Here is a 19,384-nt window from a genome sequence, read left to right on the forward strand (position 1 = left end):
AAGAATGTTTGCTCTCACTGTTCTCATTCAACATAGGGCTGAAAGTTACACAATGCAGTAGGGCAAGGAAAGGAAATAAAAGGTATATAGAGCAGAAAGGAAGAAACAAAATGTCCCTCTTTGCAAATGACATTATTGTCTATGTAGAAAATAACAAAGAATCTACAAGAAAAAAAAAAATCCCAGAAATAATAAATGAGTTCAACAATGTCACAGAACACAAATAAATATATAAATATCAATTTTATTTCTGTATAGTAGCAATGAACATGTGGACACCAAAATTAAAAATATATTGCCATTTACAATTTCTCAAAAAATGAAATACTTAGTTGTAAATGTACCAAAACCTGTACAAGATGTGCATGCTGAGAATTATAAAATATTGATAAAAAAATAAAAAAGATCTAAATTAATGGAAAAGCATACCATGCTCATGGATTAGAAAAGTAGGCATAGTATATTATATGGAAATTTGTATGCAGATTTTACACATTTCCTATCAAAACATCAGCCAAATATTTTGTACACTCCAGCAAGATTATTCTAAAATATATAAGGAAAGGCAAAAGAATTAGGAGAGCTTTAAAATGTTATAAATAAGAATAAAGTGCAAGAATTCATTCTACCCAATTTCAAAACTTATTGTGTATTCACAATAATCAATACTGTGAATTATTTGTCAAAGGGTTGTCACATGGACCAAAAGAATAGAATTGAGAATCCAGAAACGGACCCAAGAAAATCTGCCCAATTATTTTTGACAAGGCTGCAGAAGCAATGCAGTGGTGGAAAGATAGCCCTTTTAACTAATGGTGATGAAGCAGTTGGACATCCCTGGGGAAAAAAATGAACATAGACCACAATATAACACCTGAAACAGAAGTTAACTGAAAATGGAGCATGGACTTAAAGGTAAAATATACACTATAAAATTATTAGACAAAAACATAGGAGAAAATCTTCAGGATGTAGGGCTGAACAAAGAGTTTATAGACTTGATATCAAAGGCACAATCTATAAAAAGAAATTGGACAAGTTGGAATTCATTAGAAGAAAAAAAACTTTTTTTTTGCTCTGCAAAAGTCCCTGTTAAAAAGATGAAAAGATAAGTATAAACTGGGTAAAAATATTTGCCAATCACTTATCTAATAAAGGAATAAAATCTGTAGTATATAAAGAACTCTCAAAACTCTATAGTAAAAACACAATTCAAAAGTTTAATAAAATCCACTTAGATAATGGACAAAAGTCTCAAAAGTTTCACTGGAGAGTATATAAAGATCACAAACAAGCACATAAAAATTTGTCCAGCGTCAATATTAGGGAAATGAGATAGCAATAGATATCTACCAGAATAACTCAAATTAAAATAGTGACAACTCCAAATGCTGGCAAGATGCATAGAAACTTGTAGGAATGCTGGGAGAAGTGTAAAATGATACAGTCACTCTGGAAAATCTTTTGGCTCTTTCTTTAAAAACTAAGCGTGCAGCTGCCGTTGAACCTGACCTTTGCACTACTGGGCATTTTGTCCCAGAGAAAGAAGACTTGGTTCCCTAATGCTTAAAGCAGTTTTTAAATTTTTATTACTTTTTTATTAAAGAAGTTGTAGGTTTACAGAAAAATCATGCAAAGAATGCAGACTTCTCATATATCACCCTATTATTAACACCTTGTATTAGTATGATATAATTTATTACAATTGATTAAAGAACATTTTTATACTTGTACTATTAACTATGGTCCACCATTTACAATAGAGTTCACTGCTTGTGTTGTACAGCTTTATGTTCTTTTTCTTTTGTTTCATTCTAGTAAAATATATGCAACCTACAAGTTCCCCTTTTAACCACATTCAAGTATCTTATTGAGTGTTACGTTCACAATGCTGTGCTACTGTCAACACTGTCCATTATCAAAACTTTTCCAGTTCTGTTCATTATAAAAATGGAAAAACCCCACATGTCCTTCAATGGGTAAATGGTTAAACAAACTGTGCTGCAACCATACCATGGAATAGTACTCAGCTATAAAAAAAGAATGAATATCTGCACACACAGTGACCGGAATGAACCTCCAGGGAATTACGCTTAGTGAAAAAAAGCCAATTCCAAAAGTCTACATCATATAGGATTCTATTTATATAATGTTCTTAAAATGACAGAGTTATAGAAATGGAGAACAAATGCATAGTTGCCAGGAGATAAGGGCAGGAAGCCAAGGGGATGTCACTATCAAAATGCTTTAGGGTTTTGACAATTCCCATAAAAGTTGATTGCTCTGTGCTACTGCTCTGTGCTACTGCTTTTGGTTTACTTTGTTTCGGCAGCTGAGATTGAAAACCATTTTACTATTAAGCTTCTACTAATAAGAGCACTTAATATTTTCATGTAAAAGTTTTCTAAAATATCTGACAAGGTATTTTAAATTTTGTTCAGTTGTATAAGGAGGTACTTAGTACTTTTTTCCAGAATGCATTAATTTATTTCAAAATTTTGTTATATACCTACAGCTGTGGTCAACAGGTGAGCATTTTCTGTTTAATATGCTACAGATAAAGAGATCAAGATGACAAGAAATTTCCCCACTCCTCAAACAATTAAGTCTTCTACATATAACTTTTATCCATGATTAATTGTATCAATAGATCAAGTATTATTCCAGTGAGTTAATCCTGTTGTCTCAATATCTTGGACAATTTTCAAATAATTCTCACATATTACTTACATGGAAACTCCCCCCATCAGTGACGTGAACATTTCTTAATTACTAAATGTAAAACATTTCTTGAGTAATTTGTGAGGGTGTCTTTAAGAAACAGAATATCCAATATGTATTTTTAAAAAATCTCTTCAGACACTCTCTGACATGTGAAATGGGCTGTAAAGCAAATATTTCCCAAAGAATTTGGAATGCATGTGACAATCTTAGTTTTTTCTAAGGTATCAGGTATAAGGGGAGCATGAAAATAATTACCTCATTTCATCTGTTCACCAAATGGAAAATATTTTGTTTATAAAGTATTATAATATAACTGTTTTGTGATAATAATTATAGCACAAAGGGAAAATCTGAGATTCAAGAACAAATATTTTGCCCAATTCTAAAAATGTAAATGAAGAGATGTTCTATGTATCTGGAAGGCTGTTGATTTATTCAACTCTGAAAATAGGATTTTATGAGCCAGGAGATATCTTAGTCTAAAGCCTTTTCTTTTCTTTCCCCATTATCCTAAGCCCCTTTAGAGGTTATGCAAATGCAATGTATGCAGTATGCAACATTTCTACATAAACTTCCCCTTGTTTCCCAAATATAAGGCCAAAGATGGGCTATAATTACTGAATAATAATGTGTGTGAATTGCCATCCAGCTGTATCAATTGATGTTTACAATTTCTATACATCTTATGATGCTAGTTACTTAGTCTGCATAAAATACAGCAATTACCCTTGGAATATTTCTATTTCATATTTTATAGTCACTAGATTTAAATTTCAGAAATTGAGTAGTTTCCAACCTAAGTTATGCAAACATTGATTCACAAAGACTTCCAAATATCATTGAAAGGTAAATTTTAACTGAGAGTTTTTCACCAATTGTATTAATCTTAACACTTCTCATACTCTGAGTCATGTTCATAAAAGGTTTCATCATTGTTGACAAAGTGAAACTAGATAGTACTATGTTTTCTTAATTGTTAGTTGAGATCCATTTTCCCAACCCTCACCCCCAAAACACCAATAATTGAAACAATATTTAGTGAACACCTACCATTTGCATGATATTGACTGGGAACCCTCTAGATGGTCCTATGAAGTGCAAGACATCTTAAAGGGTAAAGATTGGATATGCAGAGGGATAGCCAAGAAGGATTTTAAGACCGAGATAAATAGCTTCCTTTTCTCCTCTTGGGACCAGTTGGGCTCATTTGCTTTCCTCCCATTAAAGGGATAGAGCTAACATGTTGATGACAAACTCATTGGGAATGGTGCACAGATTTAAAACAATATTCAAGGGACTGATTGATTGTTTTTGGAAGAAGATTATAGCCAAGAGATAAGTAATATAAATGTTTGATAATTAAGGGTCATTTAGCAAACACTGAGATAACATTTCATTCATGCAGGACACTAGGGTTAGGCACATAAAAGCAGTGTGCAGTGGGGAACTGTTTGCAGTGGAAAGAGTACGGTCCTTTAAAAGAGTAAGACTTGTCTACCCTCTGACAATTGTTAGATGTCTGAGCATGTTGAGGTCTGTGTGAGCCACCACTTCCTCATCCATAAAATGAGAATCATGTGCAGATTCATTAGGATGCTGTACATGAACGAGCTGGCATAGAATAAGCATCTAAAAAGTACTGTTGTCTTTGCCCTATTTGTGATGTTCTCAGGATTCCCTTCTGAAAGATAAAAATTTCCCTGCAGATTAATAGCAGATTTTTTTAAAATAAATTTAACCAAGATGTTAGGGTTTATACTTCCATGTTTATAACTTTTGTTTTGAGTAGTGTAAAAAACCGATATCACAAATTTCTGCTTTTCCTTGTTTTTTTTTTACGCAGTATGACTAGAAGTATAATGACATGTCCTTAAGACCTCTTATAGCATTAAAGTTATGGAGACTAGCCATTCTATGCCATTTGGTTTCTCTTGCCCATAGTCAAAAGCAAGAAAGAACTGCTTGCATGCAAAGTATTTCTGCAGCTTTCACCTGACCTTGAGTCCTCCAGTTTTGCTGCATGAAATTTTCATGTTGGTACTTTTTAAAGAAATGTATTTTGGCTAAAGCCAAAAAATATTGCAACTACTTAATTAACATTAAATACTATTTTTAAAGAATATTTTCTCAAAATTGATACTTTTTTTCTAGTCCAAAACATATGTATGCAGCTGGCAAGGAGAAATGCTGTGTTTCACAGTGGATTTCGCTTTGGGATTCACCTGTTTTGACAGTAAGACAAAGGTAAGATACCAGGCAATAAATACATGATGCTCCCATTTGGTGATGCATTCTAATTACATTTCATAGAATTTACCCATTGTAAATGTCTGATAGTCACCAAAAACTCCTACTGATTGTGTATTGCATGTAAGTATAATCGTGCCTTCATCAGCTGTCTTCTTTCTGATAGTTCAATGTCCCAAGACTTTCATAAGCCATGGAACCTGGGCAAGGATGACACAACTAAATAGTGTTTAGTAAAAATCATTTATATCAGTGTGGGGTAATGTGGGAAGAGCACAATGTGGTTTTTCTGATTGTTGCTCAAGGAATGGACCCATGACACGGAAGTAAACACTTTGAAAAGAAAGCTTAACTACTGCTTGACTTAAAATCTGAGCATTTTTAGTAACAGTAAAATAACATCTACACCTGATGATTTTTACTGAGTTTTCTGATTCCATGAATATAAAGCAGAGTTAGCTGTACAGCTGACTACCAATGTGATTCATGGGGAATTAGACCCATCACCATTAGCATCCCCACAAGACCTGAGTTTTCCATTGTGTGCATACGTGTTAAGAAAGTGCTTTGCAAAATAATGTATTTTGTCACTTATTTGTTAAAATTCACTTTCTGTTTTAATTAAGAATGAATGTGATGAAAAGTCTTGATATAAGGAATACAATCTTTATCACATTCAGTCCAAGGTGTGTAGTCATTTCAAATACCTTTATTTACTTGTTAATACAATTTCAGTGCTTTGTGTCACTGTTAACCTATTTATTTTGCATTAATCAGTAAGTCTACACTGAATAACCGAAGACTTTTATCTTAAAGCATCTAAAAATTGTCATTCATTTTCACATGCTTATTTCTAAACTGTTATGTATTCAAACCTTTGGACACTCTCTTGCATTAATTAATCATGGCAGCCAATTAATGAACACTTGTGAAATGAAACTGTTTGTCTTCACTTCTTTTCCATTTTTCTACACCAGTGGTTCTCAACCAGGGGCAAATTGCGCCCCCCCACAAGTCATTTGGAAATGTCTGCACACATTTTGATTGTCACAACTGGGGAGTGTAGTGTCATCTAGCAAGTGAGGCTATTGCTGCTGCTAAACATCCTACAATGCACAGGACAACACCCCACAACAAAGAATTATTAGGTCCAAAATATGTATAGTGCAGAGATTGAGAAACCCTCTTATAGAGGAAGGGTTGGCTTACTTTACAATACTCTGAGACCATAAAATTTATTGTGGTCATTCTTATTTTATTTCATCATAGAAAAAATGTTGGGATGTTTTCCAATTGAAGAACACATGTTTATAATAATAATAAAATGTATTTGCATAAAATTAATATTAAAAAGGGATTTCACATCTGCCATCCAAAATCAAGGTCAATGCACTTACAGCCCTAAAGCCACAGAGAGGGTAAATATTTTCCTGACTTCAAGTCAGGTGCTCTTTTTACCATATATCACCTGCCTGCGTAACCTGCAAGTTACAGGCTGCATGACTTAATAGTAATTACCAATCTTAAACATGTCATTATTACACATGCCCTTCTGAAATAAGTGCAGATAAACTACCCTAGAGTAAGGAAAATATCTTCTCTAAAATTCACTAAATATAAGGCCTGATTCATAACTACTCTTCTGTTTCTTGCTTTGTGTTTCAAATAATCCTTGTGTTTCAGGAAAACTAAATGGATACTTTCCAGATTTCACCTTAAGAACAGGTTTCCTTAGTCCTGCTAACTGCAGCCTAAAGGCTCCTTGCATATCCCTTACTCTGGCTAAACTTAGCAGTGTCGTCTGTGTAAATGGGGGGAACACATCTCTTCCCTGGAAAGAGCTTCATGAGTTCTTTATTCCAAAGAGGAACCCACTGACCCCGTTTCCTCCATCCACAGCTCCTACTGTGGTTGTAACTGTGCTCATCCATGGCCACTTACCTTGTGTTAATGCTTCTGTCAGCAGTTTATTCATCTGATTGAGTTTTTCCCAACAAGCAAATCAAATTTTTATGTTCAGGGGTTAGTATGGCAACAGCCTTGGAGTAAGTTTAATATCGTGATTCCCTGCATTAGTTTACTCTCCTACTTTATTTCCTTGTTCTAAAAGAGAATGATGCCTTATCCCTTCGGTCCTGGAGGCTTTGTTGGGGGGAGCTAGCTGGCCCTCGTGCCCCTACCCCTTTTACTCAGAGCATGCTAGCCTTCCCACTTTGTGGACATTTCAGTGAAAGGAAGCAGGTCCCCAGAGGCAGGATCTTGCTGTTCCTCTGAGTTACTGTCGGAAGATTCAACTCAGCCTGAGCAAATTCAACCGCTCTGAAATCCAGCATACCAGCGAGGCCCTTAGCTGCTTACACCGTGGTTTGATCTGTATTGATTGGTATGCGTTTCCGTTATAATGCCAGGCTGGGGTTTTTTTAGGGCAGTGAGATGGGAGTAGAAGTTTGTGATTTATGATGCCCATAAACTCATCTCAATTAAAACAATTCTTTTATTTATTCCATGAATTTCTTTCTTCCTTGGCTGCTTTATTAGGTTCCGCCCAGCCCCCCACCCTTAGGCTATTACCCTCCTTTTTATTAGACTTCTTTGCTCCCCTATTTCCCTGGTATATTTTACGCTAAACACAGTTGCATATATCTGTACTTTGGGACTTCTTGTCATTACAGCCAGCATATTTTCCTGGTTAACCCTGAAATTGATCAAATACAAATTTTGAGTAACTGTAATATATTTTTAATGTTTTGTAAAATTGGGTTAGGGTGATGTTATAGTGTTTCAAATTTCCCAGTAACTAAACTTTATAACTAAACTAAACATTTGTAATTAAAATATATTTATATATAATCCTTAACTACCTTCCTCTGCTAAATAAAGTGGTGTATCCCTCGATCAAAATGACTGGGTGACAAGCTCACCGGCCTTGTCCATCAGGACCCTCCCCCTGTAAAAGTCTCCAGCCTAAACCTAGCAGAGAGGGATAGCTGGTGGAGTCATGAAGTTCACGGAGCTGGCCTTGTCCAGGAGCTTGCCGAGACAGTGAGGCAGGGTTCTTTTGTTCACCTGTACTGCAGGCTGAATTTCCAGGACATTCTTCAGACCTACTTTTCTTTGAAGGTGAACTCTTGGTTTCACAATTTTCTGGCAATTATTTCTTCATTTCAAGAAGTTCTGGCCTAGTACTGATATATTTCATTTGGATTCAGATAGTAACTAAAAATGAAGCAAAATATAGAGTAAAAGTAAAATTGTTCCAAAGTTTCGTTTCATGCATGGAGTTAAATTTCAAGAGATTTCCCAGATTAACTGTGAAGTGTATACCAATGACTTATAAATTTATGAAATATTTATAATTTTGCTTTATTTGCTGTATCTGCTTTCTTTCCATGTTATATGATATTTTTAAGTTCAGCGTAAATAGGTTTTTGATTCTTTCTAGCTTACAGCTGGTTAAATAACACAGCAATGATGCTTTCTCCATGTGCTCTTTATATAAGTCATTATGGAAAAATCAAATAGAATTTTGGCCTGGAAATATTTAGATTGGAATTTTTCCTGTTTATATTCACAAGATAATTAGCACTTCTCTATTATGTTGTGCTTTTAGATCAGATCATTTGTGTATTATTTCTGGGTCAAAATTAGACCCACAATGTGGCAGCAATATTTATTAACCAAACACTTTTAAGAAAGGGACTCCAGATATTGATAATTGCTCAAATTTTAATGCTTTGCATCTGCATGGACAGTCTCATCAGACACATATATGTGGTCAATTTTCTTATTTCCCCTTTTCTATAATTCCCAGGAAAAAAAAGGTGAGTAATTATTTCCAAGAATTAATCCATTGACCAACTACTAGCTTTCAGTTTTGTTTTTTTTTTTCCCAATAAATGGAGAAGTATTTCTGCAATTAAAAAAATAAATGGGAAGCCATTATTTAATATTTAGTGTATTTCTAGAATGAAAATATTTAAATAATTTACAGCAGAATAAACTAGAATGTTATTCAAACAGCTCCGTACCACCCCCAACCATGTTGTGCTAGGAATGAAGTGCATCTCCCCTTCTGAGGCTTGTCACCAGACTATTTTTCCAAACTTGCTAAGTCATACCTTCTTCGAGGTATTATGATGATTATCTTTATATTTTCTTCTGGCTCTTTCTGCTTTAGGGCTAGCAGATACTCTATTTCTGTCAGTAATTTGCAGGAAGTGGGAGAAGATGTCATTAAGAATTTCAAAACAAAGATCATGAAGGAGAATAGAGAGCTGACTGATGGGCATGTAAAACAGAGACAGCATAAAAAAAAGTGAAAGTGGAAAAGAAATTTTAGAGAGCCTCAGAAGTTGCCTCTTCTTTGTGCACTTGGGCTTTTACTCTCCACAATTCTAAGATTCTGGACCCAGCCCATTTGTGTATAATAAAGATCTAGTATCAAAGTGAAATTTTCCATAATTCCTTATTACTTGAGGACATATTGAAAAGCTAGCCTTGTCTCTAAATGTTGGCTTGTATTCCAAATTTTCTTTGTACCATCTGGGTATTTCCCACACATAGAAGTAAAATTATATTTCTATATTGAGGACGATTGATGAAGATCCTCACTGGTGTGTTCTATTGCTGGGACTTGTCACCTCTTATGCCCTAGAAGACACTTCACTTATTCATTAGGCTGGAACCCAATAAGCATACGGGGTTGAGATAAGATTGATACAGACAAACAAAAAGATCAATTTGGGGGAATAAAATGAAAGGGAATTGACTTTCTTTTAGAAGAAGAAATGAAGATTTGACTTTGGCCTGAGTGCTGAGGAAAAGAATATTTTCCACAGCTACACAGGAAAATACTAAAAATAAGAATTATGTTCTAGTCACAAAGGATACCTCATTTTTTTGCATCATGAAGTCTTCTGCGGCTGCTAACTGAGCTGTTGCAGTGAAAGATTCAAGTATTGTCTTCCATTGTTGATATTTTAATAATTCAGATTTGTTGCAAAGCAAGTGGGCAATGATTATCAATACTAGTCAGTAATCATAAAAATAAACAAACACAAGCATGTTTCAGATAACAGACATTTGATTATAAAAATGTTTTCGAACTGCTAAACCCAGGGAAAAAATGTTTTATCGTCCAAGACTGAGACAGCAAAATCAGGATTACCTTCAGCCTTTGTATGGCCAATGAGTAGATCCGCGGCCCATTCAAATTAATTTCTCAAGATTGTTATACATAAAATCAAAGCTTTTGTTAGTACTGTTTGTCAAGGTAGCATCCCTAGAGCTTTGTGATTGGAGATCCTATTCCATTTTGGGACAGAAGGTCTAGTCATGTTTTTCAGAAGGGCTCAAAATCTTGAAATGAAACTATTGCTCAGAACCACTGTTAGATAAAAATAAATTATTTTTGAGAAAAGTTACCATTTTTAGGTGCATGACAGAAAAGATCAAAGACAGAAAATGGAGAAACAACATTAGTCACTTGGAATTTACTAATTTTAAGAGGAATGTTTCTCTGCTGAAGTCTTTTCTTCTGTGTCCATGTTTACCAGGCACAGCTTAAAGGAGTAAAGAGAATAATGCCCATAGCCCACTCCAACACCACCACTTGTGTATGAAACATTTTGTCAGAATAGCCCAAATCACTTTGCCCTAACTTTCATTTCCAAGAAGCAGATGAAAGGACTTGTTTTATTTCACCCTTAACAAGGGCTACAGTATAAAATTAGTACATAATTTTAAGCAAATTATACCATAGATCTCTAGTTTTCTCAAATCTGTAAACACATAAGATGGTCACAGTTTAAAAATAGTGTATCATAAAGGTAATATACCTAAAGCACTTAATTGTGGAACCATTTTGAATTCTTTAAACAATAAACAGCATCTTCACATAGGCATATTTGTGTATATATTTTAACAGCTGTTTATTATACTATGTAAAATGATGATTAGTTAGGCTATTCCTGGGATTTTACCCTAATAAAGGGAGACTACTTTTGAACCCTCCTTTTTTCATAACCAAATACTGTGTTATTGTTATTCACAGAGAAATAAGTAGCTTGGATATTGCATATTTTATGAGGAATTGGGCAAAAAATATGACATCCAAGCTTTGTCCAGATTCTTATGATGACACATACTTATGATTACAAATTCATCAAATGGAAGCTACATAGCACATAATTTTAAAGGCAAATGAGATTTGGGCTATTTTAGCTGAATCTAACAGGCTTAAATCACGATCTTCTTTTGTAAACTTTAGAGGATGTGCTTAGGAGATGCCTTGGAAGGATGGGAAGTTGTATTTGGAGAGTAGAAGAATGCATTTGGTAAACGCAGTCGCATAGTTATGTGGAAACATAGTTGTGGAACCTTTCCTAAAGTCATTTCACATTATTGTTAATAGATCCTTAAAATTGTTTCTTGCTGTTGCTGTCTGGCTTATTTCAGTGGCCCAGTGGCTCACACAAAGCCATCTTCTTCTCCTAGTAATAGGAATTTACACATACATTTTATTTCTGTAACCTACTATCACAGGAATTAGAAATGGAAGTGTGATTTCTGAATATTCTAATTCTGTATAGATTCTGATAGATTTAATTCTGAAAGGACCTTGATGCCTGGTGTGAGGACTCCAGACCCTGCCTGAGCAGGCGTGGGCTCAGCTTCCTCATTGTGCAGATAAAAGAGCTGGAGTAATTGTTCTCCAAGACCTGTGGAGCTCCAAATTTCCCAAAATCCAGGGGCATTTGCTTTGACACTTTGCCATGAAATGCAAAGACTCTGTTCAGCCCTGAGATTCAATATAAAAGAAGAAAATGTTGACAATCATTTTGAGGTCCCTGCATGAGGAGTGAGTAAACAAGTCAAAGGTTTCAGATGAGATAAAAGTGCTTTTGAAACTTTCCTCCATTATCCTCAGACTCTGCCTTTTTTCACCTCAATTTTGTGACGCTTAGAGAAAGTTTTGTTCAGAATTTCAAAACAAATGCTTTTAATAGAAAGTCAACCTATATAGCTTGCTAGAAAATGTTTGCTGTTTTATATTGGGATTTTTCTGGGAAGATATAGTTATATTATAATAGCTTTGATAATTAAAGACTATCTTTTATAAAAGACAGCCATTAAGTCCTTATTTACTGCAGCCATTTTTTTATTAAGGAATTTATTGAGTACATTTCATCTTTAAAGTACCTTAGCGAACATTAAGTAATTTCTGCTATAGTATTGAAAGGTAATATTATCTACATTTTTCAACTTTGTTCTGGAGAAACTAAGGTTAAGAGATTTGTACACAGACACGAAGAGGGTTGGTGTCAGTCAGGATTAAAGTTTTTCATTTTTTCTGCACTCCCCTAGACCATGCCCTGTGCTATAGCAAGAACTGGGCGTTGTGGTGGAATTTTTTTTTTTAAGTTTTCCAAGCAAAAAAAGGAGCAGTAATCTTATGAAATTTCAGACAATCAACTGGACAAACCAATAGAAAACCGGGTGGAAGTGGGATTGAAAGACAAGACCATGGAAGCTGATGGACGTTGACAACATGGAGAGCCAGGAACTCAAGGCTTGGTTGGAGATAGGGGGCAGGGCTAGGTGGGATTGGAAGAGGACATTTTGCATAGAGAGTGAGAAGCTAGAGATTCTGACAATTTATTACATGCTAAGTGTAGATAAAATAAGTAAATATCTGCATTTATTTAAATAGATTACAGATTATTTAACTTATCAGTACATGTGAAATAAATGAGCTCTTGTTTCTAAATCACTAATTAATTTCATTCCTTTGCAGAATGTGCTCTGGAGATTTAAATTCTCTCAGCTTAAGGGATCGTCAGATGATGGGAAAACTCGAGTAAAGCTGCTATTTCAGAATCTAGACACCAAACAAATTGAGATGAAGGTAGGGAACATAGTTTATTCTACCTAATCAACCATACATAAAAGTAAAATTTAAATGATCAGCAGATAAAAATTTCCATTCCACCCATGTATGCTTAAATAAACAAGTCATAAAAATCAGACAGCAAGTATATCAGCAGAACCCTAGTTATATATCCTTTTAGAGATTTTTATATACTAAAATTGTGATCAAACACATGATTTGATTCTACTAAAAGTAAGATGTTTCTTAGTAAATTTCAGCATAAATCAATTTTTAAAATACAAGAGAAGTCAAAATTTAAAGGAAGACATTTACAAACTGCATTAAGTACATGATAAATTGTCTATAATAGCAAGAACAAGCTGCTCTTTTAATTGAAAGGCCTTAGACATAACTTTCAAAGTCTTTACATTGTACTGTCACTTTACTTTCAACAGCTATTGATTTTTTCCCATTTTTATGTATAAATGTATTCTCAATAAACCCAATTTAATGTAAACTAAAGACACCCTGAGCATGATTCAAGAATAAAAAGGGGGAGGACCATAAGGAAACTGTTTGGAAACAGTTTATCAACACTTGGCATGCATTTTTTTCTGATAAATCAGAGGAACATATCACCCCTGACATTTTTATTTCAGACATTTTAGCATCCATTTTAACCTCTTTATTGAGCTAAATGAAATAATGTTTCATGACCTCTTCTTAAGTACAATCAAAATTGTACAGAATTGTTTGACAGTCTTATATTTAGGGGATTAATAAAATCAAAATCTGAAGTTAAACACTCAGAGGCTATTGGCACATGAGCTGTATGAAGTGGCAGCCCACGATCAGCAATGACTGTGAACCCCCTGGCTTGTGATGGAAAACTGACTATTCTGCCATATTGCCTGGAGCAAAGTCCAGGAGGTTTTAGCCCCAGCAGAGAAGTAATCCTGAAAGAGAGAGAGAAACTTAAATGATTTTAAATTTGATATTTTATTCGCATTCATAGGTCCATCATGGGTAAAATTAGAATTTTTTTTTTCCTTTGGATTAGTTTACCTTGGGGAGGACTATGGCAGGAAAGGAGCTCCGTTACCTTTTTTGTGCTTAAGTTCTCTAAAACACATAATTTCATTCTGTGTGAGAGCATGGTAGATGCCATAGAAAACCAGTTCGCCAGTACGCTGTTTACGTGTTTGGTACTTAAGGGATTCTAACAGCTTCCACCAGAGAATGTGCTTTGGGAAAGTCTGACTGCTTATGTGACCTCTGAAATATCTTTTTGACCCACTGTTTGATTAAATTTATTTGTTTCTAATATTAAGTCCCATTTTGGTTAGCTGTGATAATAAAAAGAGGCAGGCATTGCATAATCTGAAACTTTTGACTGTATTACATTAATATTTTGTGTGTATGCTTTGAAACACTTAATTTCTTTGTGGTGCTTTGTTTAGACTGTTATTTTCTATTTTCTGTTTTCAATTGATGAAAAAAAACAAGAGAGCCCTAACACTTTGTAGTGGCCACAGGGACAGATACAGGATTTGCAGAATTTGAAGCTTAAACCATTTGTTGGGCTGTCTTTAAGAAAAAAAAATTTCAAAATTGCAAATACAATAACTTAACAACACAAGGAAATGAGTGTGAAACATAAGTTCACCCCACCAAACCCAAACTAAACAGATCTCCAGGTCAACTCTTTCCTTTCACCACACCCCAAACATGCCCAAGGCCTCTCCAATTCCACCCACAGGAGGGAAACCAGCTGGAGGGGAAACTGAGGAGAAAGACCAAGAGAGAAGTCTTAACTGATTGCAGGTAAATAAGGACCATGAGAACACATTTCTAGGGCCCCTTCCAAGGCCTTGGAAGCAAATGAGGGGTCATTAAGCTTAAATATAATAAAGCCCTGTGACAGGAAGGACTCAAATTAGGATAAAAATAATTTGCCCTGTTATTGCAGAGTTGATAACATGCATGTATATAACCATCTCAAATTCTTTTTTTTAATTCAATTTTATTGAGATACAGTCATACACCATATAATCCATCCAAAGTATACAACCAGTGGTTTACAGTGGCATCATATAGTTGTGCATTCATCACCACAATCAATTTTAGAACATTTTCATTACTCCAAAATAAAGAAAAATGTAAAAATAAAAAAGAACACCCAAAACATCCCATACCCCTTTATCCTCCCATATTATGCATATTTATCTCTATTTTATTACTCATCCATACACTGGATAAAGGGAGTGTCTGTCACAAGGTTCAAATCTGCATATTATTATAGTTTGTGAGATAGACAAAAAGTTAGAAAATGATGGTGGAATCTAGATCCCATGAAAATTATTGGAATTAATGCAGAACTGAAACAGAGAGCCCACGGGACAAAATTCTGAGTCAGAAATCGAAGCTACTTTAAATATTGTTTAATAAATAATCAGGAATCATTTAAATAAATAAGGCAATATTTGTTTTAATAAATAATCAGGAAAATTTTATTACATTAATATATCAGTTAACCACAATTTTTAGAGAAAACACTATTCTTATTAATTGAATTTTCTAGCTGAATGAGTGCTCACCATGAAATGATTTTTATTTAAGTATTTATTTAGTATCTTTCTAGAGTACTTGGCCAGAACACTGTCTTTAGTGCACAATGAAAAGGCTTGAGTTTCTCTTTGATTCTGAGAGAGGATTCCAAGGCCTTGGGACAGTGGAATGGATGACTTGTTCTCACCATCCATTGTTGGCAAAAATGAGATAGAATTCAGGAATCTGGGCTGGTTCTGGAATGACTCCGATGGCAAGAAATTTGAGATTGTAGCATTTTTGAAAAATAAATTATTGGTTTTCTTCTTCTTTTTTGCCTCTTTCCATGAAAAAAAAAATGCAGGGAAAACAAACTACTAAATGAAGGATTTACTTTTATATGGTTCAGCTTAATTGAGAGTGTGTGTTATTTATGTAAATTATAGTTAGATTATCAGGACTGAATTTGGAGTGCATCATAAGTAGTGACAGTATCCTTCCTTACTTTCCCCAGTACTTCACTATCCTCTTCTCAGTGTTCATACATATGTGCAAAATACAAAACTATACTGTAAAATACCAAGATACGTGTTCCATTTCTGCTTCTAGATGTAGCCTCCAAAGGGCAACTTGATTTTTGATTTTTAGCTTTTGCCATAGTTACACTTAATAAATATGCTTTAAGTGAATAAACTGTGAAGAAAAAAGAACAAATTACTACTGAAAGAACTGTGAATAACCTCATAAAATTTTTTATTGGTTTCTACACTTAATAAATATGCTTTAAATTTATAAACTGTGAAGAAAAAAAGAACAAATTAATACTGAAAGAACTGTGACTACCCTCATGAAATTTTTTATTGGTTTCTAATGAGAAAATTATTCCTATTCTCATTAAAATAAAGTAACTCAGTTACTACATATGGCTGCACACATAGGTTTCTGATATTCCCATATAAGTTTCCATGAAAGAGAGATTAGTCATTACAGGCAATGCACAGTTTAATGAGGAATAATTATGTCTTTGGGAGAAGCAATAGCATGTGTTTTTCACTGCAGAACAATCTATATAGTGAGGAAAAACTCCACTGAAAATTATTCCACTGACATCAAGGAGTCAGATATGTCAGATTTGGAAAGATGAAGATCGAATGTGGGTGCACATATATTTAGAACTGTTTGAGGGCTTGAGAGAGGAGAAATAATTGGGAGTATTTCTGCAACTGAAGTTTGACTGCTGTGCTCTCTCTGCAAAGTGCATTGATACCCACAGCATTTATTATTGATACGACTGAATTGGTAGTGCTGAAAAACCATTTCAGGAAGCCAGATGGTGCAGACAGGGAGGTACAACAAAGGCGAAATGTCATCAGATAGAGAATTTTGCATCTCTTGTGTACATGAACCAGAGACTATCAAATGGTCCTCAGTGCAGATAGATACGAACAAGAAGAATCGAAATACAGAATTAATAAGATATACAGCAAATGCAACCTCCTCCCTTCTTAAATACTTCTTTAAGATTATTTCTTATCAATTCTCAGGGAAGTTGGAATAAAAATAAAGCTTTTTTTTTTTTTTTTAATGTGCTTCTCTGGAAGGCTGGTAAATTGATCCATTCCAGAAAAATTAGGTACTGCTTTCACTGAGCATGACGTCTTTGTTTTAGTTTTGAGTCTGTCTCTATATAACCATAATATTCCAGCTACACTCACCTACTCAGCCTCAGATCTTCCTAGGTAATGAGAACTCATAACTTCCATCTCATTTTATTTCTGAGGATATAACACATAATTAAAAAAAAATGAAAATTTTAGTTGAATTAAGTTTCGAACTCGCTAAGCAGTGGCTACTGGCAAGCAAGTTACAAAAATGACTAATATTCTAGAGCTGAGGAAATTGGAGGGTAGAGAGGTTAAATAACTTGCTTGTTGTTCACTCAGCTGGTGAGTGGCAGGCCTCAGCGTGGAACCCAGCTCTGCAGCATCTTGAATCTGACAGTCTTCTCTCGGACATGTTCTGCTCCATAAATAAATTTCCCAGTGCAGTGAAGGGGTTAGTGGGTGCAGAAACTTCCCAACAATACTCCGGAATGCCTCATAACTGCCTCTCTTAAGGATGGAGACATGGGAAAGTATTCAGAGCCCAAAGAAGAGAAAATGCATATACCATGCCAGGACCTCAGAAATAAAATGAGATGGAAGTTATGAGTCCTCGTTACCTAGGAAGATCTGAGGCTGAGTAGGCGAGTGTAGCTGGGATCCCAATGCTGTTCTCTGCCTCAGAGGTCACCGCAGTGACAATGAAGCAGTGCTCGTTCACTTCTAGTTCCCAATCCTCTCGCCTTCCCTTCACCTCCCCTCCTTCCCTGCTCTGGGCTCAGCCTCTCTCCCTCCACACATACTAACACGGGACTTGGCAAATTACCCAAACTCTGTTCCTCAGATTCCTTATGTGCACGATGAAGATCCTAATTGTTCCCAAATTCATAGGATTCCAGAGAGGATCACAAGTCTCAATCCATATTGATTATCAGTTGTACTCTGTAAGGACACAACCTACGTGGTTCCCAGGACAGAAGAACTCAGAATTTCCGGAAATGGTGGTTGGGGCTCTACACTCGCATCACCGTGCTGTGTGTGGACACTTAGTCGGTTCCTATCCCCATGTCAGATTTGTGACTATTGGAGCTCCAGAGCATGCTCTCCACACTTGACTCTCCTAAGCTCCAGTGAGGTTCCATAGTGCTCCCCCAGGCTTAGCTGGGAGTGGAAAAAGAGAGGCATAGAATTGCCTGTTTTCAACCTATGTTCTCTTTTCTTTTCTCAACTCTGTCCTCTCCTGCCCCAAAGTAATTTTTCTGCCTCTGTGTATATGTGTTGGGACTAGATAAGATCTGGTTCAGTGAAATCACATATCTTCTTTCATTTGTTTGCCTAAACCTTTGAACAGTGTTGCCCTGGGGTTAACTGCATTCCCATATATTTGCCACAAAATGACTGATAGGGGTTAAAAGTAAAATGCATCCCAGAGATGGAAAGCAAAAGATGTCCACACCCTACTACCCACACCTGTGAATATTAGGCTATATGGCAAAAGGACTTTGCAGATGTGATTAAAGTTACAGAATTTGAGATGGAGAGTTTATCCTGGATTATCCAGGTAGGCCCAATTGAATCACATGAATCCTTAAAAGTAGAGAACTTTTTCTGGCTGTGGTTAGCGAGAGATGTGACAATGGGAAGAAGGGTCAGGCAGACTCAACATTGCCAGCGTTAAAGATGGAGGAGGGGACTACCAGCCAAGACACACCAGTGGCCACTAGAAGCTAGAAAAGGCAGGTAACAAAATATTCCCCAGGAGCCTCCAGAATGAAATAGCCCCACCAACACCCTGATTTTAGCACAGTGAGATCCATGCTTGACTTGTGACCAACAGAACTGTAAGATAGTAAGTCTGTTTTGTCTTAAACCACTACGTTTTTTTGGTAAATTGTTATGGTAGCAAGAGAACTCTAATATGCCAAATAATATCTAAAAATCATTTTTTCACACACTGACCTGCAAGGACTTTCATCCTAGGGCACCAGGCAGGCCAAGGCTTCCATTCATCCCTACCTTTGCTCAGGTTCCTTACTCTCCACAGGTTCTGTTCCTCCCTCTTCTACAGCATCTCCTGTCACTCAGTGACCCAATACACACTTGCTTATTGGACAAGACAAAACTCAAGTTCACCTGTTTTCTCGGAAACCTTGCCATATTCATATTCATACCAGACACTGTAATATTTTTTATATGTCTCATAGAATAAGAAGGCTAGCAATAGTGAGTTCAGGGTTGACAGAGTAACCCACAGAGCCATCATCGACTCAACCTCCCCCTGGTCTCCTCTTCTTTCATTCTATGGTAACACTCATGAAACCAATTTTTGGTTTGTTTTACATTTTATGTCTCTTTCCCTATATTATGCACATTGGGAGATTAAGGGCTAGACCAT

General features: G+C 35.5%; 1 protein-coding gene across 4 annotated transcripts in view; it reads left to right on the top strand.

Annotated features, from left to right (window-relative positions):
- Nucleotides 1-19,384, top strand: part of SNTG2 (syntrophin gamma 2) — a 509,625-nt gene that overhangs the window by 457,483 nt on the left and 32,758 nt on the right. For 3 of the 4 annotated variants that reach the window (XM_037813401.1, XM_037813402.1, XM_037813403.1), the window contains exons 15-16: nt 4,876-4,968; nt 12,767-12,877. In XM_037813401.1, the coding sequence (XP_037669329.1) occupies nt 4,876-4,968; nt 12,767-12,877 (204 nt within the window). The remainder of the gene's footprint in view (nt 1-4,875; nt 4,969-12,766; nt 12,878-19,384) is intronic. The other variant, XM_037813404.1, reaches the window with a different exon arrangement.

Source organism: Choloepus didactylus, chromosome 20 (assembly GCF_015220235.1).
Source record: "Choloepus didactylus isolate mChoDid1 chromosome 20, mChoDid1.pri, whole genome shotgun sequence".
In the NCBI taxonomy this organism is placed as follows: Eukaryota; Metazoa; Chordata; class Mammalia; order Pilosa; family Megalonychidae; genus Choloepus; species Choloepus didactylus.